This window comes from Arachis ipaensis, chromosome B1 (genome assembly GCF_059453495.1).
Source record: "Arachis ipaensis isolate K30076 ecotype BB chromosome B1, ASM5945349v1, whole genome shotgun sequence".
Classification (NCBI taxonomy): domain Eukaryota; kingdom Viridiplantae; phylum Streptophyta; class Magnoliopsida; order Fabales; family Fabaceae; genus Arachis; species Arachis ipaensis.
Genome location: NC_142436.1, coordinates 23,383,435 through 23,410,605, shown reverse-complemented (window position 1 = coordinate 23,410,605; position 27,171 = coordinate 23,383,435). Strand labels below are relative to the sequence as shown.

General features: G+C 36.9%; 1 protein-coding gene across 1 annotated transcript; it reads right to left on the bottom strand.

Moving 5' to 3' along the window:
- Window positions 1-2,864: 2,864 nt before the first annotated feature.
- LOC148575963 (uncharacterized) lies at window positions 2,865-3,287 on the bottom strand. The gene has a single exon (XM_088502634.1). It carries the CDS (start codon window positions 3,285-3,287, stop codon window positions 2,865-2,867), a length of 423 nt encoding a protein of 140 aa, XP_088358760.1.
- Between the last annotated feature and the right edge of the window lie 23,884 nt (window positions 3,288-27,171).

The window sequence follows — 27,171 nt, the reverse complement described above, 5'->3', positions numbered from 1 at the left end:
GTCCGTTTTACCGTTGCCTTTTCGCGCTCCCCCCTTACGATTACCATTTAGCATTCCTTTTATTTTCACAACTTCTTCGTTTCACATTTTCTTTCATAACTTCTTCATTCTCTTTCGCCCCTACCACTTCACAATCCACATTCTGCTCGTTTCTTGCTGTGAGTTTCACCACATTTGCCTCCATCCATCACTTGCTCCTGCTTCATCTATTGGTAAGTGATCCTTTCATGCATGTTTTGCCCATTTTTATACCTCTTTCATTGTTGATTGTTGTGTTTGCTTTTATTATTGCTATCGTTGTTTGTTGTTTTTGCTGTGTCTATTTCTTACTTGAATAGAACTCATTGTTATTAGCTAGACCTTAGGGGGTACCATAGGTGTTCTTTTCCTTGGATTTAGGCCTAAATTAGTGCAAAATAACATAGGATAGTGACGTAGAAAAATGTAGTTTAGTTTACATTTTTTTCGTCTTTCTGACTTCCTGTGTTGACTTAAGTGTTTCCCCCACTACAGGTATGGCACAGCAACCTGTGGCACGAAACCTTGTAAATTGTTATGCCTTGGTTACTACTGATGTGACGAGCATGGTGTCTAAAATAACCCAGGAGGAATCGCAAGAGTTCCGTAACTCTGGGGCGTTGTGTGGAGGTGGCCTAGAGGAGACGAACTACAATGTGTTCGTTTCAGGATCCCAAAAACGCATATGACAATTAAACTTGTCGTCTCCACGGGTTCTTGACTGGATGTGGGTGTACAAGTCCATGTTCACCTCGTTGGGTGTTCGTGTTCCTTTCTCACCTTTCATCATGGCCCTCCTAAACCGATGTGACGTCACCCCATCACAGCTCCACCCAAACAGCTGGGCAGCCATCCGGTGCTTTGAAGATGGTGTGCAAATATCTGGAGCTCCCAGCCTCCGTTAATGTGTTCCATTATTTTTTCTTACCCACCAATCTCTCTCGCGAAGGAAAGCATCAAAAGGGATACCTTTCCTTTCGGGAAATTCAAAATTGGCAGATCTTTGGGCTTTTCAAAGATTTGTTTCACTGATTTAAAGAAACCTATTTTAAGGTGAGGCCGACACAGGGTTGTCACCCTTTTTGGCTCACTCTTGAAGGGGAAAGGCGAATAGAACCTATAAGTCGCCGACGTTTTATTGACGATTTTTGTTCTAAGAATCTTAACCCTTATTTGTTGATGGGCGACCAGAAATCTGGTCCCAAGTGTGTAGGTAAGATTGCTTTTATTTATTCCCGCTCTCCCGACTTGCTTACTATTTTGCTCCCAATTTGATGTGTTTATTTTTTGTGTTTTGTAACTTGGATTCTATTATGCTTTTTCTTGCTTCTTGTAGTCGGAATGGCTACCAAGAACACGACCTTATCTAGCTTGATGATCCATCACTTCGCCGATGGAGATGGTAGTAGCGACGACAATTCATCAACCTTTTCCGTCGAGCCTGAGACCCAGGTTATCAGTGAGGGTGAAGCTCAATCGCGCCCTCCAACTGAAGTACCTCCTGAGAACCCCGTCGAGAACCCTGCTATCGATGAAGACGATCGGGGTAAAGGGGAAATGATTGAGACTAATCCCGAGGTGATTGTTATCACTAATCTGAAGAAAAGAAAAACAAACTCTGATTTGGAAAAGGTTCTCTCCGTTACAGAGAAGAACTTTGATGCTGGATTCTTTATCAACTCCCAACTTCTTCCTGGCACCGTGGACATCTTCCGGGAAGAGGACTTGGCCACCCAGGTGAGATGGACTATCGGAGCCTCCTCCGGGCAACCTCTATAGCCAGAAAGGTCGAACCTGTGATGGTGCATGGTCAAGTCTTGGAAGGAAAGCTTAGGGCTGCCCAGAGAGACATTGCCAATATGAAAATCCTAGAGGAGTCCCTGAAGACCCGGCTTGACGAGGAGGAAAAGAAATCCAAAGAGAGTGCTGATGAGATCAATCGCCTTGTAGACCGGGATCTCTTACTTTCCCGTCAACTTAATGAGGCTCTAAGCTGGGCTGCCACAGCCGAGGGAAAGGTGAAGGAGCTGAAAGAGAAGCTGGCCAAGACCGGGAAGACGGTAGACACTACTCGGCAGGAGACCTTGGCCATGAAGAAGAAAAATAAGCAAATTATTAAGGATGCCTAAGAAGCCATTACGGCTACCAAGGAGGCGATTAAGGCTCAAGTCTCCCTTCTTGCTCCTGACTTCAACACCTTGGTGATTGGGGCCTTCAAAATGATTCAATGGGAAGTTCGTGGACCTCCCAAGGAAGTAAAGAACCTTATCACTTGTAATTTCTTTTGTATTTATAGGCTTGTACCTTTTACCTATTGGGCCGATGTGGTGCCATATTTCGTAACTTGAATAATTTCCTATTTGTTACTTATCGCTAGGCCGGAAAAAGGGCCTTTGTGCATTTTGAACTTCGTTTCTCAGGCTGATGCGATGCCCTTTTTAAACTACCATTTTAACGTTTTCGATTCGTAGTTAGAATCATGTCTTGGTTGCTTTAATCACTATTGTTCCTCGTTTGGCGGTCAAGTCGTTGTGTAATGGATATCTGCTTAATGTGTTGTGGTACCTGGAGTGATCAGTCCCGGAGAACCATTGTGAACAATGAGAAAAAATCAACCAAAATGATTTTAGCCATAATAATGCAATTGTTTTTCAATAATGGGCCTCGTTAAAACCCCTTGCAGTCACCTCGCTTTGAAGGCAAGGGGAAATAGTACCCCCTCCTTAATAATGGAACAAAAATTCTTGTAACAAAGTAAATATAAAGAAAAGACAAACAAAACAGATGACAAAGTGAATAAAAATAAAGGTAAAAAATAACTGTCAGATTGGTAGGTCGTTGGTCATTCAAGAGTAGAACCTCTTAAGATTTGTCGCATTCCAAGTCCTCGGGACCTCTTTTCCATCTAGCCATTCCAACTTGCAGGCACCTTTCCTGAGCATTTCTCTTACTCTGTAAGGTCCTTCCCAACTGGGCGTTAGTTTGCCTTCTCCTGGAGTCGGCGAGCCGATGTCGTTACGATGCAGTACTAGATCACCCTCTTCAAAACTTCTATTCTGTACCCTGTGATTGTAATGCAGCACTATCCTCTGCTTCAGAGCTGTCACCAACAAATGAGCCATATCCCTTGTCTCATCTATAAAGTCTTTTTCAATGGCTTCACTACCCCCGCCTAGGAGTAATCTTGGACTTGGTTCTCCGATCTCTACTAGAATAACCACATCTACTGGAATAACCGCATCAATTCCATAAGTAAGCTGGAAAGGCATTTTTCGATGGAAGATTATGGTGTTGTCTGATAGGACCACAAGACAGAGGCTAACTCGTCTGTCCAAGAGCCCTTTCATTGATCAAAATGCTTCTTTAACCTACTGAGGATAACTTTGTTCGTCGCCTCGGCTTGCCCGTTACTCTGGGGGTGCTTCATAGAGGAAAACCTATGTTTGAGTCCCAGTCCTACTAAGAACTTTCCAGATTTTTTGTCAAAAAATTGCATCTTATTGTCCGACACAATGATCTCTACTATCACAAACCTAGCAATTACTTGCCTCTAGAGGAACTTCCGACAATTCGCAGACTAGATACTAGCAAACGATTTTGCCTCCACACACTTAGTGAAATAGTCAATAGCCACAATGAGGTACTTGACTTGACCTGGGGCCACCGGGAATGGTCCCAAGAGGTCAATTCCCCACTGTGAAAAAGGCCAGGAGACCAGCATGAAACTCAGCTCTTCTATTGGCGCCTTGTGGAAATTTGCATTTTCTTGGCACTTTCTGCACTTTTTCACGAACTCCCGGGCATCTGTCTTCATAGAAGGCCAATAGTATCCAGCTCTAACGAGCTTACAGGCTAAAGATTTCCCGCCAATGTTTTGGCCGCAATATCCTTTGTAGACTTTGCTTAAGACGTAGTCGTCTGGTAAGGACGTAGGCACTTTAGTAGGGCCTGATTAAGTCCTCTCTTGTATAGTTATCCCTGTATTACTGCATACTTAGCATAACTGCTTTGCTTTTTCCAGATACTTTTGCAACAATGGGTCCCTGGCTTGATAGGTCTCGTTTACTTGTAAGGTTATGACCTGAGAGTCACTGTTTAACCTCCAGCTTTGTTACTTTGACCTCCCTGGCTAAAGTTAAGACGCCTATCAGGACCTCATACTCAGCTTGGTGGTTCGAAACTGGGAATTCAAACTTGATAGATTGCTCATAAGTCATTTCTTCTGAGTTTTCTAAAATGATCCTGGCTCCTTCGAATGTTTGGTTGGATGCTCCGTTGACAAGGGGTTTCCACCGTGTGTTCGGGTTCCCGGGAGCATCTCCGGTTACTCCAACTAGGAAATCAATCATCGCTTGAGCTTTGATTGCATATCAGAGTTCATACTGTATGTCATATTGGGATAATCCTATTACTTAAGTCATCATACGTCCCGCCAAGTCAGGATTCTAAAGAATCTGCTTAATCGCCTGATCGGTTCTCAGGGTAATCAGATGCCCGTGAAAGTACTACCTTAACCTTTGGAAGGAGACCAACAAAGCGTAGGCTAATTTCTCCAGCCTAGTGTATCTTAGCTCCTCCCCTTGGAGCACCTTGCTTATGAAGTACATAGGCTGTTGGAGCTTATCTTCCTCCCGAACCAGAGCGGTCCCCATGGCCTCCTCCGTGACTGCAAGATAGAGGTACAGGGTCTCTCTCTCCTTTGGCTTTCGAGTATTGGTGGTTCCAACAAGATTCTCTTGAAGTGACTGAAAGCTTTCTTGCATTCTGAGATCCATTTAAAGGCCATTCCCTTCCACATTAGGTTGAAAAAGGGTAGTGCCTTCGCTGCTGACGCATCGAGGAACCGTGATAAAGCCATCAGCCTTCTAGCCAGCCTTTGAACATCCTTCATACAACCAGGACTTCTCATTCGGAGAATGGCTTCAGACTTATCCGGGTTGGCCTCTACTCCTCTTTGTGTGATCATGAATCCAAGGAACTTTTCCGCTTCCATAGCGAACGCGCACTTTAAGGGTTCAGCCTCATATTGTGTCTCCGGAGTCAATCGAAAACAACTTCTAGGTCAGTTACCAAATTACTCGGTGCCTGATAACTGCACATCATGTTATGTTTTTCTATGCTTTTTCATATAAAAATCAATTCATAATGCTTAATTATGGGAGTGTTTTGGTGATTAAATTGAATATTTCTTTGATTGCTTGAGTTAATGAATTTTGTAGGAAATGATAGAAAAAGAAGCAATAAAAGCATTAATAGAGGAAGCACACTCCCAAGGTAGCAAAAGAGTTGGAAACAAACTCAAAGAGAAGCAAAGAGGATTTGCAATCCTGACCTCTTCACACTCCAACAAGAATAACTCGAGCTACAAAGATTCAAATGAAGTGATCTCAGCATCATTGGAAAGTAGACTTCTAGAAATTTCCAACCATATATAATACTTTATAGTGGACAATTTGGAGGTACAAATTGCTATTCGTTTAGCTTCACAATTTCAGCGTAAAACAAATCCCTGCACTTCGCCAACTGACCTCTTCACCTTCAAATGATCATAACTTGGGCTAGAAAAGTCCAAATGACATGCTTCTAGCGGTGTTAGAAATCTGAGATCCAGGGCTTTTCAATGATATATAATAGTCCATAGTGGGCATTCATCATGGGGACGCAGTAGACCAATATTTCAATGTACAAGGTTTCCCAAACCTTCACAATCCCAAAATGCCACTTCAATGACACTCCACATTGGGCCACTTCCAAATACTCCAATCCCTTCATTTATTCTTCAATGTTTCAAACTTCTATTAAGGGAATTAAAAGTTTACAAGCCCAAGTCAAGCCACAATTAACAATCAATCAAGGCCACAAGAATCATCTAGAAGTAATTAGAAAATTTGCATTTGATTTTAATTTCATTTGAATTTGTAATTTAGGTAGCTTATAAATAGGACCTTAGTTTCATCATTTTACACACACCATGGAGGGGTGGAGGTGACTCCACTCCCCTTTCACTCTCATTCTCTTTTCTTCTTCCATTTTCTTTCATATACACTTTTGTAAATATTTTGCTATGAGTTTCTAATTTCCAACATTTGGGAAAGCGAGCTCTATTGCAATTTAATGGGTTGATTTATTTTCATTCTTCATCTTCAACTCTTCTTTCATTGCTTCTTTAGAGAGGGTCTTTGTGCTTCAAATATCTAATTACTATCGAGAGAGGGATTAGATCTATTTGAATTCTATGATGAACTTGAGAAAGGAGTCATAGAATTTAGTTTGAGGCTCTTCTCTCACAACTCTCTTGATTGATAATTCTTAGCTTGATATGTGAGATGTAATCACTTTAAATTAAAATCTTGAGGGTTTTGTGGCTCTAAATTAGAGACCATTCTTCATCTCTTCTCATGAGCAATTAGATCAAGAGATTGACAATTGATCAAGTTAAGAGAAATCAAATCACCAAGAGATTGGGATTTGATTACTTATGATTTGCCAAGAGATCAATGATTGCATTATTGAAGTAGATATGAGAATTGTTGATCTTGAGAATGTAATATCTCTTGATCCCAATGTTAATTTCATTCTTAATTCTTGTTATTTACTTCTTGTCTTTAATTCTTGTCATTTAATTGTTCTCTTTAAATTCTTGTCATTTACTTATGCACATTTATGGCTTTATTTACTTTTGCACATTTATACCTTCCAAGTGTTTGTAGAAATACTTCACTTGGTTTTACTTTCTAGTCATTTACTTTCTTGCACTTTACTTTCTTGTACTTTCCATTCCTTGCAATTTACATTCTTGCACTTTAATTTTCAACACTTTAATTTCTTGTCATTTACTTTCCTTGCACTTTATTGCTTTTATTTAATTTCATATTATTTACATTTCTTGCTTGATTATCACCCAATTGTGCTTGTCTAACTAGAATAATCAATTAACTATTGATTGCTTAATCCTTTAATCCTCGTGGGATCGACCTCACTCTTGTGAGTTTTATTACTTGATACGACCCGGTATACTTGCCGGTAGTTATACGGATTAATTTTTCCGTATCAAGTTTTTGGCGCCGTTGCCGGGGATTAATTGTGATTAACAAACTACCGGTTGATTGATTATCTAGATTAGGCAGTTTTTTTCTTTTCGTTTTTTTTTTTTTGTCATTTACTTTGCCTTTTTTTCTCTTTCATTATTGCTAGTAAGGTGTTTGTGTTATTGTCTCACTAAGAATTCTTTAGTTGTGACACAAGAAATTTCAATTTCTCTTGGTAGATGTGTTTGATACAACATTTTTCAATTAAAATGGAGTTTACCTCACATGTTGATCAATCATATTACATGGGATATTGTCCACCACCACAAAATGATTCATGTCATTATCCTCATGGTGGATGGGAATATCAACAAGAAATGATGGATCATGAGCAATCAACCCAAATGGGATATGCCCCAAGGTCACACAATGATCAAGCAAGTTACATGGGGTATTTTCCACCACCACAAAATGATTCAAGTTACTATACTAAGTGTGGTTGGGGATATCAAGAACAAGGAATGATGGAGTTTGAGCAATCAAACCAAATGGGATACTTCCCAAGAACACAAAATGATTCATACTCCTATGAATGGGACAACTATCCAAATTGTGATTGGAAAGGACAAACCAAAGAAAATTCAATATTTCCTATCCCATCCATCAAGAGCCATCATCCCTAGATGCATTTAATCAAAATTGTCCAACCTCACCTCCAAATTTTTCATATCAAAATTCTTCACCATTTGAGTTTGCCTCAACACAAAATTCCTTCCAAAATCCATACAATTCAATTCATCAACTACAAAATTTATTTCACTATACACAAAACTCATTTTAAAATTCACAAAATTTATTTCACAACTCACAAAACTCATTCCATACACCTCAAAACAACTTCATCACAATACTTCCAAGTTCACAAAATCCTCCCCAACTTTCCTCTCTCTTACTACGAGCAGAACAATGTCTTTAAAGTACCATAGAATCTAGAGAGAGAGCTAGAGAACTCTTGGAAAGACAAGAACAATCTTGGAAAGAACAAGAAACCCTCTTCAAGAAGATGGATGGGAACTTAGATCAAATAAGGAAACACTTAGGATTGCCAAGCATTGAGGATGAAAACTAATTTATGAGTGAGGAAGTGGAAGAAGAGGCCCCTATACCAAGTGAAATCCTAATGAAGAAAGAGGTTGTAAGGGAGGAAAACAACCAAGGGAGTTCACACTCCAATGAAGTAGAAAGTTGTATGGAGAATGATTTAATTGAACCATCAATCCAAGAGGTTTTTGATGAAGAGGACACTCCAACCATCACACAACACCTAAGTCTTGAAATCAAAGAAGTGAAGGCAATAAATGAAAACACTTAAAGAAGGATTGTGACCAAGAAACAAAAGACAACATCCATGAAAAAGAGAAGGTCAACAAAAAGCAATCCAAATCCCACCCCAACAAGCAAGAGGAATCAAGCTAATAACAACAAAAGAAGGCTTGTTAGGAGGCAATCAAATCTAGGGGTATCAATTTTCTCTTCTTCTCCCTTCAAGTCATTTCTTTTAACCAATTGGAAGAAGAGGAAGAAAATTCAAGAACTAACATGTCAAGCTAATGACATTAAAAGAGCGCTTGTTGGGAGGCAACCCAACCATTGGTAACAATTTCTTTCTTTGCTTAGTTTACTTTCAATAATTTGGCATATGATTGCATTCTAAGTTTGGTGTTGCATGCAACAATTTGATCTTCAATCTTTAGTGGGTACTTGCATCATTCTAAAATGAAAGTGTCACACTAAGTTTGGTATTGCCACTTACCTTTTATGCATAGTACCATGCACAACTCACTTAGTAATGCAATCACATTGTCTCTTTTCTTTGTGCCTTGATTGTTATCTTTGATTTTTGCTTGCTTAAACACATGCATTACTTACATCTCTTCTTGAAGACATTCATGATTAATCATAAATTTCATCATCACTATTTTATTTGTTGCTTGAGGACAAGCAATCATTCTAAATTTGGTGTTAGAGAAGGAAGGAATAGGAGGAAAATGATGACAATGAAGATGAACTACAAGGTGGTTAAGTTCCTTTTGCTCTTATTTATTTTCTATACTTTCAATTGTATGATTGTCTTTCATTTTTTTTATATGCATGTGTGTTCTGTGAATAAGGATAGCTTGATATTTGAATTGTAACATGTGCTATGACATCATAATTACCATCTTGAAATTTGTGAGTCAAAGCAATTAAACATCATGATCATAAACAAACAAGGTAATTAAAGAAGAAGTTAGCATGAGCGTATAAGTATTGGGAAGCTAGCATGACTATTGTTGCTCAATTACATTTGAGTTTGTTTAATTGAAGTTTTTATCTAGGACATTTTATGAAATTTTTGAAATCATGAAAACCTTGAAGAAGAAAATGCAAATAAGGCAAGAAAAGAAAAGGGAAAAATGAGAAAGTTGAAGGCTCTAAGTACCAATGATAATTCATTAGTCAAGTACTTGTGGTGTTTATGTATCAAGCAAAAAGCTTGAAAACAAAACACTTAGAGTCAAGGCTAGGATCAAGTGCAAAGCACTCCCTCAAAGCTCAAGGCTCTAAGCACCAATAATTAGAAGGGAAGTAAAGAAAAGAAACAAATGAGCTAAAAGAGTCATCTAATTAAATGCTTGTGGTGCTTATGTATCAAGTGGTAATACTTGAAAACAAAGCATTTAGAGTCGTAGCTTTTAACTAATGGTGCAAAGCACCCAAGAAGCTAAGAAAAGAAAAAGATGGAAAGCTTGATTCAAGGAAGGAATATAAAGAAAAAGATTTCATAAAATGAGCTAGATAGAAGCATCAATCATTTGAATCTCTTTTGTAATTGTAGCATGCATAAGAAACTAGCCAACCATGAACATAAAAATTGCTACTCTTCTTACCTTGGTTTGTCAAACTTTATTGCATGATTCTTTGTTTGCTTGAGGACAAGCAAAGTTTAAGTTTGGTATTGTGATTACTGTGCATCATGTTATGTTTTTTCTATGCTTTTTCATATAAAAATCAATTCATAATGCTTAATTATGGGAGTGTTTTGGTGATTAAACTGAGTATTGCTTTGATTTCTTGAGTTAATGAATTTTGTAGGAAATGATAGAAAAAGAAGCAATAAAAGCACTAATAGTGGAACCACACTCCCAAGGTGGCAAAAGAGTTGGAAACAAACTCAAAGAGAAGCAAAGAGGATTTGCAATCCTGACCTCTTCACACTCCAACGAGAATAACTCGAGCTACAAAGATCCAAATGAGGAGATCTCAGTGCCATTGGAAAGTAAACTTCTAGAACTTTCCAGCCATATATAATACTCTATAGTGGACACTGGATTTGGAGGTACAAATTGCTATTCGTTTAGCTTCACAATTTCAGCGTAAAACAAATCACTGCACTTCGCCAGACTGACCTCTTCACCTTCAAATGATCATAACTTTGGCTAAAAAAGTCCAAATGACATGCTTCTAGTGGTGTTAGAAAGCTGAAATTCAGGGCTTTCAAATGATATATAATAGTTTATAGTGGGCATTCATCATGGGGACGCAGCAGACCAATATTTCAACGTGCAAGGTTTCTCAAACCTTCACAAGCCCAAAATGCCACTTCAATGACACTCCACATTGGGCCACTTCCAAATACTCCAATCCCCTCATTTACTCTTCAATGTTTCAAGATTCTATGAAGGGAATTAAAAGTTCACAAGCCCAAGTCAAGCCACAATTAACAATCAATCAAGGCCACAAGAATCATCTAGAAGTAATTAGAAAATTTGCATTTGATTTTAATTTCATTTGAATTTGTAATTTAGGTAGCTTATAAATAGGACCTTAGCTTCATCATTTTACACACATCATGGAGGGGTGGAGGTGACTCCACTCCCCTTTCACTCTCATTCTCTTTTCTTCTTTCATTTTCTTTCATATACACTTTTGTAAATATTTTGCTATGAGTTTCTAATTTCCAACATTTGTGAAAGAGAGTTCTATTGCAATTTAATGGGTTGATTTATTTTCATTCTTCATCTTTAACTCTTCTTTCATTGCTTCTTTAGAGAGGGTCTTTGTGCTTCAAAGATCTAATTACTATCGAGAGAGGGATTAGATCTATTTGAATTCTATGATGAACTTGAGAAAGGAGTCATAGAATTTAGTTTGAGGCTCTTCTCTCACAACACTCTTGATTGATAATTCTTAGCTTGATATGTGAGATGTAATCACTTTGAATTAAAATCTTGAGGGTTGTGTGGCTCTAAATTAGAGACCATTCTTCATCTTTTCTCATGAGCAATTAGATCAAGAGATTGGCAACTGATCAAGTTAAGAGAAATCAAATAACCAAGAGATTGGGATTTGATTACTTATGATTTGCCAAGAGATCAATGATTGCATTATTGAAGTAGAGATGAGAATTGTTGATCTTGAGAATGCAATATCTCTTGATCCCAATGTTAATTTCATTCTTAATTCTTGTTATTTACTTCTTGTCTTTAATTCTTGTCATTTAATTGTTCTCTTTAAATTCTTGTCATTTACTTATGCACATTTATGGCTTTATTTACTTTTGCACATTTATACCTTCCAAGTGTTTGTAGAAATGCTTCACTTGGTTTTACTTTCTAGTCATTTACTTTCTTGCACTTTACTTTCTTGTACTTTCCATTCCTTGCAATTTACATTCTTGCACTTTAATTTTCAGCACTTTAATTTCTTGTCATTTACTTTCCTTGCACTTTATTGCTTTTATTTAATTTCATATTATTTACATTTCTTGCTGGATTATCACCCAATTATGCTTGTCTAACTAGAATAATCAATTAACTATTGATTGCTTAATCCTTTAATCCTCGTGGGATCGACCTCACTCTTGTGAGTTTTATTACTTGATACGACGCGGTATACTTCGGTAGTTATACGGATTAATTTTTCCGTATCAGTGCCGCCGTCTTTACCAATATAACATCCACATAAACATCTACTGACTTACCGATATGTTCCTTGAAGACCTTTTTTCATTAATCTTTGGTAGGTCACCACTGCATTCTTTAGTCCGTACGGCATGACTTTATAGTAATAAGTCCATGTTGGCATTAGAAATGCCGTTTTTATCTTTGTCAGGTCGGTGCATCGGGATCTAGTTGTACCCTGAGTAAGCATCCATGAAGCTCAAAAATTAGTATCCCGCTGCCGCGTCTACCAAGGCATCAATATTGGGAAGGGGCAATGAATCTTTGGGACACGCCTTATTGAGATCTGTGTAGTTGAGGCACATCATTCACTTTCCATTCACTTTCTTTACAAGTACCACATTTGAGAGCCACGTGGAGTAGTCTAGTTCTCTGATGAAACCGGCTTCCAACAGGCTAGCCATTTGCCTGGCTACTTTGTCATCTCTTTTCGGTGACATTTTCCTCTTCCGTTGTGCAACTAGTTTGGCTTCAAGTTTCACGGTTAAACAGTGTGACATGAAGTCGGAGTCTACCCCTGGCATATCGGTTGGAGTCCAAGCAAAAAGGTCTTCGTTTTTCCTAATAGCTTTTATGAGGTGTTCCTTCAATTCATGGGGGAGGTTTCGATTTACAAACGTAAACTTATCTTCTGTATCTCCTACCCAGAATTTCTCCAGGTCTCCTTGCGGCTCCGACCTTAGCTTTTCGTCAATTCTCGCATCCAAGTCTGCCAAAAACACTCTGGTTGCTTCTTTTGACTTCTTTCTGAGTGATAGCCTGGCGTTTGTCACAGGCAACCTCCATTTCCAAGTCTCCATGGACTAACCCTACAGATCTGCTGTCCGTCACAAATTTCATCGCAAGGAGCTTCGTGCAAATGATGGTCCACAACTCATTAATGGTTTTCCTGCCTAAGATGACGTTGCACGCCGTGGAATCCCTCAGAACCACGAACTCTGCCATCGCTAACTTCCTATTCTCCCCTGATCCAATGCAAATCGGGAGTGTGACAAACCCCGTGACGATGGCTTTTGTGGTCACACTCCTTGATCCCCAGGGCTTCGAACACATTCCGAAACAAGATGTTCGAATTTGCTCTTGTGTCCACCAGGATCTGTTTGACCAAACCTGTCCCGATCCTCACTGTGATTACCATTGGTGGGTCCTCAGAAAGGTCGTGGCACCAACAGTCTTCCTCGCCAAAGGATATCTCAGGGAGGTCCCCTCAGAATGAACCTTGGAGCTTTCCGACGACACGGCTAGCACTTTGGCATCCTTCTTTGCCACTGACTTTGACTTAAGGGGTGCATCTTTTTCAACCACTACATTTATCACCACTGTCGGGGCAGTGTCTGTGTTCTCAGGAAGCCCTTGCCTAGGCTTCACAGCTCGGCTCCGATCTTCCTCGAATCGCTCTCTTTCTCTCCTTCTAGGTTTCCGGATGAACTGCGAGAAATATGCTAATTTTCCTTCTTAAATAGCTTGCTCCAAAGCATCCTTCAGATCAAAACAGTCTTGTGTTTTGTGGCTGAAACCTTTGTAGTAATCATAGTAAAGGCTTTTGTTCACTCCAGTTCTGTTCTTGAGCTGCCTTGGCTTGGCCAATATGACTTTTTCCATAATCTGTTGATAAACATTAACGATAGGTGCAGTTAGGGGGGTGTAATTGGTGAACTTACCCACTCGGGAAAATAGCTTGAAAGAATTTCCAAATGTATCCTCTCTCGACACTTATTTAGGTCTTTTGGTGTTGCTGGTTTGACGAGCTGGTTGATTGGGTAACTGCCGTTTATTGGCGGCTACCACTTGACTGACCTCTTCGTCATTGATGTACTCCCTTGCATCACTTTGGATATCTTGCATCATCCACCCGGGTTTGGTGGAATGGTACTTCCTGAAATCCTTGTTCACCAAACTATTGGTCAGACATAGGCTTGCTACGGAGTCCGTCAAGCCGTCGATCTCCAAGCATTCATCATTGAAATGGTCCAGAAACTTTCTCATCAACTCGCCAACACGTTGAGTCACTCCGAGCAATTTAATCGGGTACTTGGCCTTAGCTATCCGGGTGGTGAATTATGCCATAAACTTTTGCGTGATGTCCGCAAAGGCCGTAATGGACCCTTGCGAAAGCGCATTGAACTAGCGGATTGCCGGACCCACCAGGGTTACGGGGAACGCTCGGCTTCTGACGGTGTCACCCACGCCCTCGAAGTTCATTCTGACCTCAAAGGCTATTAGATGCTCTTGAGGGTCTTTGGTCCCGTCATACCTCATGCCCATTGGCTTGTCAAAGTTCTTCGACAGCCGAACCTTGAGGATAGATGGGTGGAAAGGAGTAGCTCCCATTATAACAGGATCTCGCCGTTTCTTTTCTCTGTCTTTCCTTCGGTCCCCACGATCCTCCAACCTGTCATGGGTGTAGGTGAGGGACTGAGCGTCAGTTCTGTCACACTCGTCATCCCTCCTAGGACTCTTCTTACGGTCTTCCAACCTCTTTGTGGGAGATCGGGTTCGTGACAGGCTCGGACGAGAGTCTTGACTGTGTTCGGAATGATAGCGATCCCTCGCTACCAGTTTCCTCTCCAAGTTTTGCACTCTGTGTCTAAGCTCTTGCATAATTAGAGAGCTACTGCTCCCAATACCACCAAATGGGTGTTTTTCGAGAGACCGGATGTGGGTGTCGCCCTGGTAAGACGGGGATCTCGGACGTTCCTGTGAGGTCCCCAAACTAACCCTACTCCACAAGCAGGTTCCACCCTTCGCTCGTACTTCCTCCGTACGAGGGATGAACTCCATAGTCACGTCAGCCACAGACGGCACCAACGTATGGTTGCTCCCTAGAGTAATGGATCAGATGGACGTCGGGTCGAGAGCAATGGGTTGATCGTGGGTGTTTCTGGACCTGTGCGCGAGCTTTACGGAGAGGTGTTGTCCCAATCATCGGTGGGTTGGTGGGTAGGGCCACCTGCAAGGATACTCTGTTGCTAAAGTAAGAGTCTGTACGATGAAACAGCTAATTAAGGTAAAAGTGACATACCTCTCGGGAAGGGTAGGCCCCTTCCCATTTATACCTCGTGCTCGGGTGGGCCCTTTGACTCAAGCCCGTCCCTCTGGAAGCTTCTGATAGCTCTCCAGATTTTCATCCAGGAGAGAAACGATACGCGGTTCACCTTTTTGTACGGGTCAAATCTCCGTCGGATGTGTACGGGTCAAGGACCCGTCGGGTCGGCAGTCCATATGTTGGACCTCCAGCCCTTATTGGGCTGGGCCCGAGCATATTACATATGATGATAATCTAATCTCAAAAGTTTTCAAAATTATATATCAACATACATGTATATTATTGTACACTTCATCTTAAATTTTTCAATATTCATGCGTTGTGTGGAACACACTTCAATATGCATGTTGTTGAGATATAACTTTTCTTTCCCTATTAAAAGGATACGGGTTAGTCAATTTGTGGAAGAAAAGTTTGTTATTGCTAGTAGAGTGGGTTGAGATATGTTTGGCTGGGTTGTTGTGAATGATGAGTCCTTTGTTCTCTCATTCTTAGGGCTATATAAGACTTAGCCTAGCTGTAATTCACACACAATTTTATAATCTCAAATTCTCTTTTCATTCTTTTTCTCCCTAGTTCTCTAATTCTCTACTCAAACTAAAATTCGTTCATGGTATCAAGAGCTGTGGTACCTTGATCCATGGCTTCATCCATCACTAATGATTCTGCTAACTCAAACCCTCCAAACAACAATGCTGTTATTGTTCCAGAAATTTTCACTCCAAAAATTTTTCAGAATCCTATAGCCAACAAATTGAGAAATAACAAATTCAAAACGTGGCAAGCACAGGCACTTGCAACAATCAGAGACCAAGATCTGCAAGATCATCTCAAGCATGATTCAATTCCTCCTCAATTTGAATCTAATGTTGATGCTCTCATTAGTACTGAATCCATGACTTACAAGCAATGGAGACAAGAAGATTACAACTTAACTTTTTTTCTTCTAGCCTCCATGGATTAAGATTTCAATAACAAGATGATTGGCAGCACCTTTTGTTATGAAATAAGGGAAAAGCTTGAAGATTATTTTGCCAAGGCTGCAAGATACAAAGTTAAGCAACTCAAATTTCAAATCAAAACTATCAAAAAAGCTGGGTTAACAGTTACCGATTACATGAGTAAGCTCAAACACCTCTTTTATTCCTTAGTAGCATTGGGAAATCCTCTCACTACTGAAGAACAAATTGATATTATCATTGAGGGCCTCAATGAAGATTATCAAATATTCATATCCATTGTCTCTGCAAAAACAGAATCATTCACACTCAATGAAGTTGAGAATTTACTACAAACACATGACAATATGCTAGAAAGATTTCGCAAACCAAAATTCATGATTGTTCAAGCACACTATTCACAAACAAATTTTGGGGAAAAACGTGGAAGAGGAGCTAGGTTTAATCAAGGAGGTCGCAATTCCTACACCTCAACTCGTCCACAATGCCAGGTTTATGGAAAACTAGGTCATCTTGCGTGGTCATGTTATCATCACTTCGATCAAAGCTTTCCTTCCTCATCTAATTCTCAAGGTTTTCGACCTCCTACCAACTCTCAACAATCTAGGACTTCCACCACTACAAACTCCACAAGATCCTCCACCACCCTCTTCTTCCTTTCATCATCCTTAGCCATATGTAACTGCACCATCAATGTTAACAGATGACTCTTGGCATCTAGATACTGGCGCCTCATACCATCTCACTTTTGACCTGAATAATCTTGTTTCAAGCCATAAATATCACGGACCAGAACAGGTTCGATTAGGAGATGGTTCAGGTATGTCCATCTCACATTCTGGAAATTCATATATTCTTGCAAAAGACTCGAATCGCCTGTCTGCTTTAAATCAACTTTTATATACTCCTGATTTGATAAAGAATTTGATAAGTGTTGGTAAATTTTGTGAGGACAATCAGATATTCTTTGAATTTCATGCACACAATTCCTTAGTCAAATACGAACACACTCGAGAAACTCTTCTACATGGACATAGGACTTAAAGAATCTACAATTTTGTTAATACTATCACATATAAAAATCACACCCCTGTTGTTAACAATGCTGAAAAATCAGACTCATGTACCTCTTGCACTTTATGGCGTTATAGACTTGGACATGCTGCTCTTAAAATTGTAAAACATGTCCTTACAAATTGTAATCATCCAAAATATAATAAAATTGTCAATTTTTCAGATTTTTCTAACTCTGTTTGTGATCATTGCATGCAAGCAAAAATGCATAAGTTACCATTTCCTATTTCAAAAATTACATATCATTATCCTTTAAAACTTGTTTACTCTGACATTTGGGATCCAGCACCCGTGATTTCTCACCTTGGATTTCAATATTATGTGACTTTTATCGATGCATACTCTAGATATACCTGTATCTATTTGCTTGTAAATAAGTCACAGGTTTTTGAAGCTTTTAAACAATATAAAGCATCTATGAAAAAACTCACAGGTCACAACATCAAAATGCTTCAATCCAACAATGGTAAGGAATATCTCTCTCATTCCTTTGAAGAATACCTTCAACATCATGGCATTTTTTAGCGCTTATCATGTCCATACATCTCAGAACAAAATGGGCGTGCAGAGAGGAAGCATCGCCACATCACTAAAATGGGTTTGGCCATGCTTTCTCATGCCAAAATGCCTTTCACCTACTGGGATGAATCTTTTTTAACTGCTACATATATAATTAATTGCTTCCCTACTCCTATTTTATCTCACAAAACACCCCATGAAATGCTTTTCTTTGCTAAACCTGATTACACCTTTTTTAAGACTTTTGGCAGCGCTTGTTACCCTCACCTTCGTCCTTACAATACTGCCAAATTTCATTATAAGTCACACAAATGTGTTTTTTTGGGCTATTCCACTCAACACAAAGGTTACAAATGTCTTTCTCCCACTGGTAACCCGCCATGATCTCTTTGATGAATTTCGATTTCCATTTCAAAGTTTATTCTTCCCTAAACCAGACAATGCAAAATCCTTAGATCAGACACCAGTTCCTTACATACCAACTATACAACCAATTCTGTCTCCACCTAGAACACCTACTATACCTAACGACAACATTGAACCGCATATAACAACCCCCGCGTCCATCCCACCCTCAACCTCATTTGATCTAATACAACTATTAACATCACATCAGACTTCTCCCCTTGATGAATCCTTGTTATCTAAACCCATACAACAGCAACAACTAGGGGTGGCAAATGGGACAAAATCTATCGGGCTGATCCACGTAACCCGCTAAAAAAAACGGGCTGGGTTGGAAAATTGAGACCGTCATACTTCAAAAGCCTACCTAACTCGCACCGCTTAAACCGCAGGGTTTGGCGGGGCGAGACCGGCCTCCCCAGCGGGCCCAACGCTTTTTTTTTTGCTAGGGACATTTTTTGAAAATATTCTAATTTAGTATTCTGGATTATGTTTTACGTTTGATTTGTTCAAAACTTGTAGATTTTAATTATATGTTTTGGACAATGTTTATTTTACTTTGGACAATATTAGTTTTATTATTTTATTTCAAAAAATTTAGTTTATGATTATGTTTATTATATATTTATAATTTTAAAGACTTTAATGTTTGTTAATTTAGAAATTATAATTTTTTATGTCTTTAAAAATTATAAATTTATTAAAATAGTTATGAAATTATATATATTGTTTAATATTTAAAAGTAAAAAAAGAGATTTGGCAGGTTTGGCCCGCCAGCCCGCTGTTAGGCGGGACGGAGTGAGGTTTCAAGACCGCCTCATTAGGCGGGGCGGGCCAGCCCGCTAGAAGGCGGACTTTTGGAGGGACGAAGCGGACTTCTCCATTTGCCACCCCTAACAGCAACCCGTCTTTGTAGTAGACATTCCACTACCTCCCAACAGCACACACCCTACTAATACTCATCAAATGATCACTAGATCAAAGAGTGGCATATCAAAACCTAAAGCATATACTACTTCTATACATATCACTAACGATATAGAAGAACAACCACCCAAGAATGCTACTTTAGCTCTCAAAATACCAAAATGGCATGATGCCATGAAAGAGGAATACAAAGCCCTCATGAACACCAGAACATGGACTCTTGTCATACCTCTACCTCATGCCAATATTATTGGTTACAAGTGGGTCTTTACAATTAAAAAGAACCTAGATGATACCATACAACGTTACAAAGCTTGCTTGGTGGCAAAAGGGTTCCACTAAGCTGAAAGCTTTGATTTTAAGAAAGTTTTTAGTCCAGTTATAAAACCTGCCACTATACATTTTTTAATAATGCATTTTTAAATAAAGATTTACATCAAACTATTTATATGACACAGCCTTTAGGGTTTGTTCAAAATACATCAGACATGGTTTGTAAATTAAATAAGAGCCTTTATGGCCTCAAACAAGCACCACAAGAGTGGATTTTTTTTTTTTTTTGTAACTTCACGAGAGTGATTTTTGAAACTTAGCCATACTCTACAAAAATTTAGTTTTTACTCTACAAAATCAGATACTTCCCTTTTTGTTAGAAATGATGGCAAAAGTGTTATGCATTTACTTTGTTATGTTGATGATATTATACTTACGGGTAGTGATTTTCATGCTGTATCCGACATGATACAAAAACTGCATAATATTTTCTCTCTTAAAGATCTTGGGTATTTAAGTTATTTTTTAGGTATTGAAGTCTTACACACTCAAGCAGGACAACTACGTTTATCTCAAACAAGATATATTACCAATTTGTTATCCAAAGTTGGCATGCAAGGAGCTGCTCCCATGTCCACTCCAATGGTCTCCTCCCTTCAACTGTTGTCGTCGAGATCTCAAGATTTCGAAGATCTAACTTTATACTAGTCTGTAGTGGGAGCTCTACAATATGTCACCATCACTAGGTCTGAGCTTTCTTTTGCTGTTTGTAAAGTAAATAAGTACATGCACAAGCTACTGGTATCTTATTGGAAGACTGTTAAAACGAATTTTACGCTACCTGTAAGGGACAAAGACTCATGGGTTAATTTTTCATACATGCAATGACTACATAATATATGGATTTTCGGATTCTGATTGGGCAGCTGACTTCGAAGATTAGAAATCAATCTCTGGGTATTTTATATATTTGGGAACTAACTTAATTATCTGGTCATGCAGGAAACAAAACACAATCTCCAAATCTTCCACTAAAGCAGAGTTCAGGATCTTGGCAGCGTGTGAAGGGGACATTTGTTGGCTCACAAATCTATTGATGGAACTTAGAATAAAGCTCCAGACTGCTCCTACAATTCTGTGTGATAACATGAACACAGTTTTCTTAGCTTATAATCTGGTATTACATGACAAGACAAAATATTTTCAGTTAGATATTCAAGTCATTCAAGACAAGCTTACCAAAAGGTTATTGCATGTGGTCCATATTCCAGAAAGTGAGCAAATCGCAGATATTTTGACCAAATTTCTCACTGCTGTCACCTTCGAGCGGTTGAAGAGCAAACTCAGAGTAGTTTTAAAACAATCTTAAATTTAAAAAGGGGTGAAAAAGATACAAGTTAGTCAATTTATAGATAAAAAGTTTGTTAGAATTTGTTATTGCTAATAGAGTGTGTTGAGATATATTCGGCTGGATTGTTGTGAATAATAAATCTTCTATTCTCTCATTTTTACGGCATATAAGACTGAGCCTAACTATAATTTACACACAATTTCATAATCTTAAATTCTTTTTTCAGTCTTTTTTTCTCTAATTTTTTAATTCTCTGTTCAAACCAAAATTCGTTCACCCTATAATATTAGTGGAGCTGATGAAAAGTAGCATAAAGTAAATGACACCATTATTGTTGAGTCGTATATATATCTTTCAAACAATATAATTGAATGCACTATAGTAGTGATGAATCAAGAAGATTGATTCTGTCTCTCAGTAATAATCCAATGCAATTCTTTGTTGAACTGCAATTAATTCCACCTCTATATATATATATATGCGAGCAGAGCAAGCGGTTCATACTATTACTTGGAAGCTCGGTGTAACAAAGACAAATCAAGAGGATAATCATTAAATGACTCTCCGACTAGAGAATCAACGCAAAGAGGATCGAAGCCGATTTCCCCAGTTGACTTAGATGACATCAAGTCCGCCAACTAGCCCCATTCTATTCTATTAAGGAAATGGGTTCAGCTGCTTGCCCTTCGCTCTGTTCCTATAACTCAAAAAAGAGACATCTTTAACTGACATGGATATCGACTCGGTTGCTTTCCTTCTCAATACCGGGGCAAGGGCTCCTTCTTTAGCTATTAGCGCCCGTGGAGATTGTTTGGTTTGGCCTTTACCGGGACTTCCACTACAGTATACTATATAGATAGACTAAAGCCCCTCTTTCACAGTCGTTTCACCCCGGAGAATCTGAAACATAGCCCTTCTCATTTAGTTACAATGATATTAAAATTTCTCCAACTATAGTGCTCCACCAACTACGAATATATATATATATATATATAACCCAAACAAATTTTTTTATTTTCTACCTCGATTTATTATATATACGCATGTGTGCGCATGGATTAATTATATATATATATATATATATATATATATATATATATATATATATATATATATAACCCAAACAAATTGTTTTATTTTCTACCTCGATTTATTATATATACGCATGTGTGCGCATGGATTAATTCGTTTATTTGGGACCACAAATTATCTGATATTACAATGCACCAAATAAAAATAAGGTCTACAAGATTCAACTTTGTGTTGCGTTGGGATATATATATATATATATATGAAATTAAACTTCGCAGAGTGTATGCATTACTTGAAGAATAAAAAAAGGAGTCTCGAAAATAAAATGGCGCTAAAATTAGATATGAGTAAGGCATATGATAGGGTGGAATGGCACTTTCTTTGGTTTATATTGGAGAAGTTTGGTTTTGACTCCCGATGGATCATGTGGATTCGAGAATTAGTGACAACTGTTTCTTATTCTGTTATTGTGGAAGGACAACCTTATGGTTTCTTCAAACCAAATAGAGGTATTCGACAAGGAGATCCTCTATCTCCCTATCTTTTTCTTTTCTGTGCAGAAGGTCTCTCCTTCTTGCTACACAAGGCAGAACAAAACAGAGTAATTCAGGGTCTTCAGATACATAGGCGATGTCCCAAGGTCAACCACCTCCTATTTGCTGATGATTCCATCTTATTCTGTAAGGCTAATCCTGAAGCATGTTCAAATATCCTGCATTTATTGAATTCTTATGAAAGCATCAGTGGTCAGAGGGTAAATCTTAATAAATCTGCTGCATTCTTTAGCCACAACACTCCCTCCACTACTCGTACACTACTGGATAACTCTATGAATATTAATCATATTGGGGCTCAAGATAAATACCTTGGTTTGCCTTCTATAGTCTCTAAATCGAAAAAGGCTTCTTTTAGTATGATCAAAGAAAAGATTCGAAAAAGAATCCAAGGGTGGAAGCGCAATCTTCTTTCGTCAGGTGGTAGACACATATTGCTTAAGGCAGTGGGAGAAGCTATTCCTATTTATACATTGTCTTGCTTCAAGTTACCTGATGGTTTAATTTCGGAAATTCACTCTCTACCTTCTCAGTTCTGGTGGGGACAAAAAGGTTCTGAAAGGCGGATGGCTTGGATTAGCTGGGACACTATGACTCGCCCACGAAAAGAAGGAGGCCTTGGATTTAAAGATCTCAGAATCCAAAATCTGGCGCTTTTAGGCAAACAGTTTTGGCGACTTGTAACACAGCCTACTTCCTTATTATCCAAAAGACTAAGAGGTAAATACTTTAGCAATGGTAATGCTATAACGGCAGAAATTGGAGTCTTACCTTCTTGGGGATGGAGGAGCATACTGGAAGGCCGAAAGATTGTTGAAAAAGGTCTTAATTGGGCTGTGGGTACTGGTGAGAATATCCGAACCTTTGAGGATCCTTGGTTGCCTCCTCCGTATCCTTTAATGATTTCTGACATGCCAAATAGACAGGTTATTTCTGAGTTGGTTCCAAGAGTTAAAGATCTAATTACTGAAGATAGGAATTGGAATCAGAATCTCATTCAAGAATTATTTCCCCAAGACGTTGCAAACAGGATTTTGTCAGTTAAAATTCAGCAGGGTGGGGACAAATTGCAATGGGATTTGAACAAATCCAAGCAATATGATACAGCTTCAGGTTACAGAATTGGCTATTTATTTTACCATCCGCCTTTGGAGCTTTGCCCTAATTATATGCAGCAAAAAAAGTCGTGGATTGATCTATGGAAGTTGAACTTGCCTCACAAAATTAAGCTATTTATCTGGAAAGCTCTCCATGGCCGACTTCCGGTGCTTGCTCAGATTCATCACCGCATCCTATTTATATCACCAATATGCCCCTGCTGTCATGAAGCAACGAAAACAGTCACTCATTGTTTAATCGATTGCTCTAGAATTAAAGACGTATGGTCTCAGAGTTATCTTCGTGACTGTCTTCCCCCTCAGAGTTCTAACGACTTTTGGACATGGTGGACTGCATCAACAGAGATACTTAACCCGTTGAAGAATGCTGACCGTAATCCTCAATTGCTTGCCATCATTTGCTGGAACTGCTGGAAAGCTCGCAACCAGTTGATTTTTGAAGGTTCTACTTCTATGCCGTCTGCCATTCTAGCAAGCTCTGTCAAGTTGCTCCGTGAAATCCAAAGAACTCACAGTTTAGGTCGTCATCTCCATGAGGCAAGCTCTTAGTTGCATGCAATTGGATTTATCATTCTTTCTTCTTTAAGATTTTTCTTCGTTTTTCGACCACGCACCGTCGGATGAATACCTTCAATGTAGTGTTTTTGGGAAATCCCCACCTTTTATTATGCTGTCCTGCTTTTGGCATCTTTGTATTTCATTTTTTAATAATTAATGAAATATAACCTATTATCTTTGGAAAAAGAAATTAAACTTCGCCTTTTCAACAAGGTTGGTTTATCATTATTATTTTTGCTAGTTTATCTTTCTATTCATCATGTAACTAACATTTTGTATCTATTATTTGTTTTAAAATCTATTAAATTCTTATCTTATCTTTATTTATTTTTATTTTTTATAGATAATATTTTATATATATTTAATTTTATTTTTATAATTTTTTAATCAATCAATTAAAAAATATAAAATACAATATTTTTTATTTTTTTCATAGTTTTATTAAAACCCGCGGGTTTTAATTCAATATTTTATATATTCCTTATTGTTAATTTATAATTTTAGTAGTTAGTTTAAGTAATCTCTACACAAACTTTTTTATTTTAATTATATTTACATTTTTTGTTTTATTTGATGGATTTCTCTTATTGATTATCTTTAAATAAAAATATAATATTACTTAATTAACCAATGCAACACAAACATTCAATATGCGGGCCTCATATACTATGGATTTAATTATAAATTTATTTGTACTTAAGAACGATCATACTCTACCAAAAGTTAGGCAGTAATAAAGAAAGGTGTAATATTTTAGTACTAATTTAATATCAATTTAAATAAAGAATCTTTTCGGTTAATTGTTTAGAAAAGTACTTTTGGAACTCTTAAAATTCTAACTACTCTAATAGTAGGGTAGTTTGAGCTAACTTTAGTTTATCCCATATTGCATACATTTAAAGCTAATATAATGAGTAGGGGTGAATGCGGATCGAATCAAATTTTATATTCGCATATTTTAAGTTTGGATTCGATCGGATCGGATATCGGATATATCCGTAAAATAAAAAAATAAAAACTTATTTTTATTTAAAAAAAATCAAGAAAATTTATTTTTTTATTTTTTTAAATATGTGTACTCTTAAAATAATATTAAATATTTTTTTTAAATAATAAATTAAAATAATACAACATATATGATAATTATTAATTGAAATAAAACATAAAAAAAAAATATTTATTTATTTATTTCTTTATTTTTGCGGCGAATCGGATATGCGGATACCAACATAAAATCCGTAATTCGATCCAATTAGTGTGCAGATCTGATTCGATCCGATCCGATAGCCTTGCGGATCGGATCTATATCCGCAATTTTTGAATTAGATTTGAATAAACACCGCTAATATGTAGATCAAATCCGATTCACGAGCACCTTAACAATGAGATTAAATTAATTAGGGGGCAATTATAGAGGGTGGCTCTTCTTCTATATACGTAGTGTCCACTACTTCCTATCTCATCAAACCATGTGCATAGCCTGCTAGCCTTTCACTACATATTTCTACAGTAAAAAATATGAGTAAGAGTGGTTTTCGGGTTTGTTTGAATTTTTTTGTCCATGTTTTCCTTTTTTCTTCTAATTATGTTAAAATTTCTTTTTTTTAAAATTTAACAAAAATTAAATTTTAAATTTTTTTATCATAAAAAAAGTTATGATATTATATTATGATATTATTTTTTTAACAAATTTAAACTGATAAAAATATATATATATAGATAGTTATATTTCTAATAATATATAAATATTATGTATACATCAAAAAGTAACTACAATATATTTATATATAAATATATTTAATTTATTTTTAATATATATTTTGTATTCTAACTTGTGTTTTATATGAATAATTAATATTTAATGATAGATTTTTTTATATACCTAACATATATATATATATACCATTTTAAAATAATATTTTTAACATGATGAAGGATATTAATTGCAACTATATAATATATAAATTAATTATCTGAATAAAATATCTCAATATAAAAATATAAAATATATTTAAAAATATAAAATATATAGTGATTAATTTTTATTTTTAATTATGTCATATATATACTAAAGATTAATTATTAATCAACTATTATATATAAGAATATATATTTGGCATTTCATGAATTTTTTTACTACTATAAATAAATTTAATTTACAGTAAGAACAGTACATCAAAATTAAATTCTTATATATATCAAACATATGTAATATAATTATTATTTTTGCTTTAAATTATAATAATAATTCTTATATAAGAATGTCCTTTATTTGCATCCAGACGAAAAGAGCCGATTAGAGAGAGAATTGAAGGAGGAATATATATATATATATATATATGAATGGGTAGGGGTGACTGGTGAGAAGGCCTCCTTTGCTTCTCCATATATATACACACACTATATCTATCATAACCGAAATAATTGAACTGCGTGTAAATATGAAGGCATCATCAACAACGGTAGATGGATATGCATGATGAGATTCATGCATGGCTCAGCTACTCCATCTTATGCAAGCAAGAAGCTTCTTCTAATTCTGTGCTCACGTCTCGTAACTCTGTCAGTTTAATTATTCTATGTATATGTAATACGTACTTTATTACCACACCCTATATATACTTCTGTAGTTATTACAGTATGCTGCGTTCTCTACAGATATATATGCTAATATGCTATATGGTTCATCGTTTTTTGAGCATGTAAGTACTCTAATGCAAATATATATACGATATGTGATATAGATATAAAAATGTTTTATACAGTGATTCGATCAAATTTATGTATTTAATTTTTTTTGGATAATATATTTGAAAATTAATTATAATATACAATTAATTATTTTTATAAAATATTTTTATATTGATAATTTAATTATAAAAATTAAATTATATATATGTTAGTTGTATGAACGAGTGAAGAAAATAATTAGACTCCGGTAAGAGTTAGATTCGCTTTTTAAAAAAGTACTAGATTAAAAATTAAAATTATTGTCATATTTAACTTATATTTTTTTAATATTTTAAATTTTTGTAGAAAATAAAAATAATAATAAAATATTGTTTTTTCACTTTTATATCATATTTTAACTTTCAATTATATTACACTAAAGAACCTAATTAATTACTATGTCATAAAGATAATGAAAGATTATTATAGAGACAAATAGAAAAACTAAGCAAATTTTGATCATTTAAGGTTTATTAAGTTGTTATATGTTTATTATTTCATAACTAATTTAAATGGATTAGTTGGGGTAGTTTCTAATTTAATTTTCCCAGCTTTAATTGTATTTATTTGTTTTA

Bases quoted from the DNA above. Each gene is read 5' to 3' on its own strand.
- LOC148575963 (XM_088502634.1), bottom strand. From the start codon at position 3,287: ATGCCTTTCCAGCTTACTTATGGAATTGATGCGGTTATTCCAGTAGAT.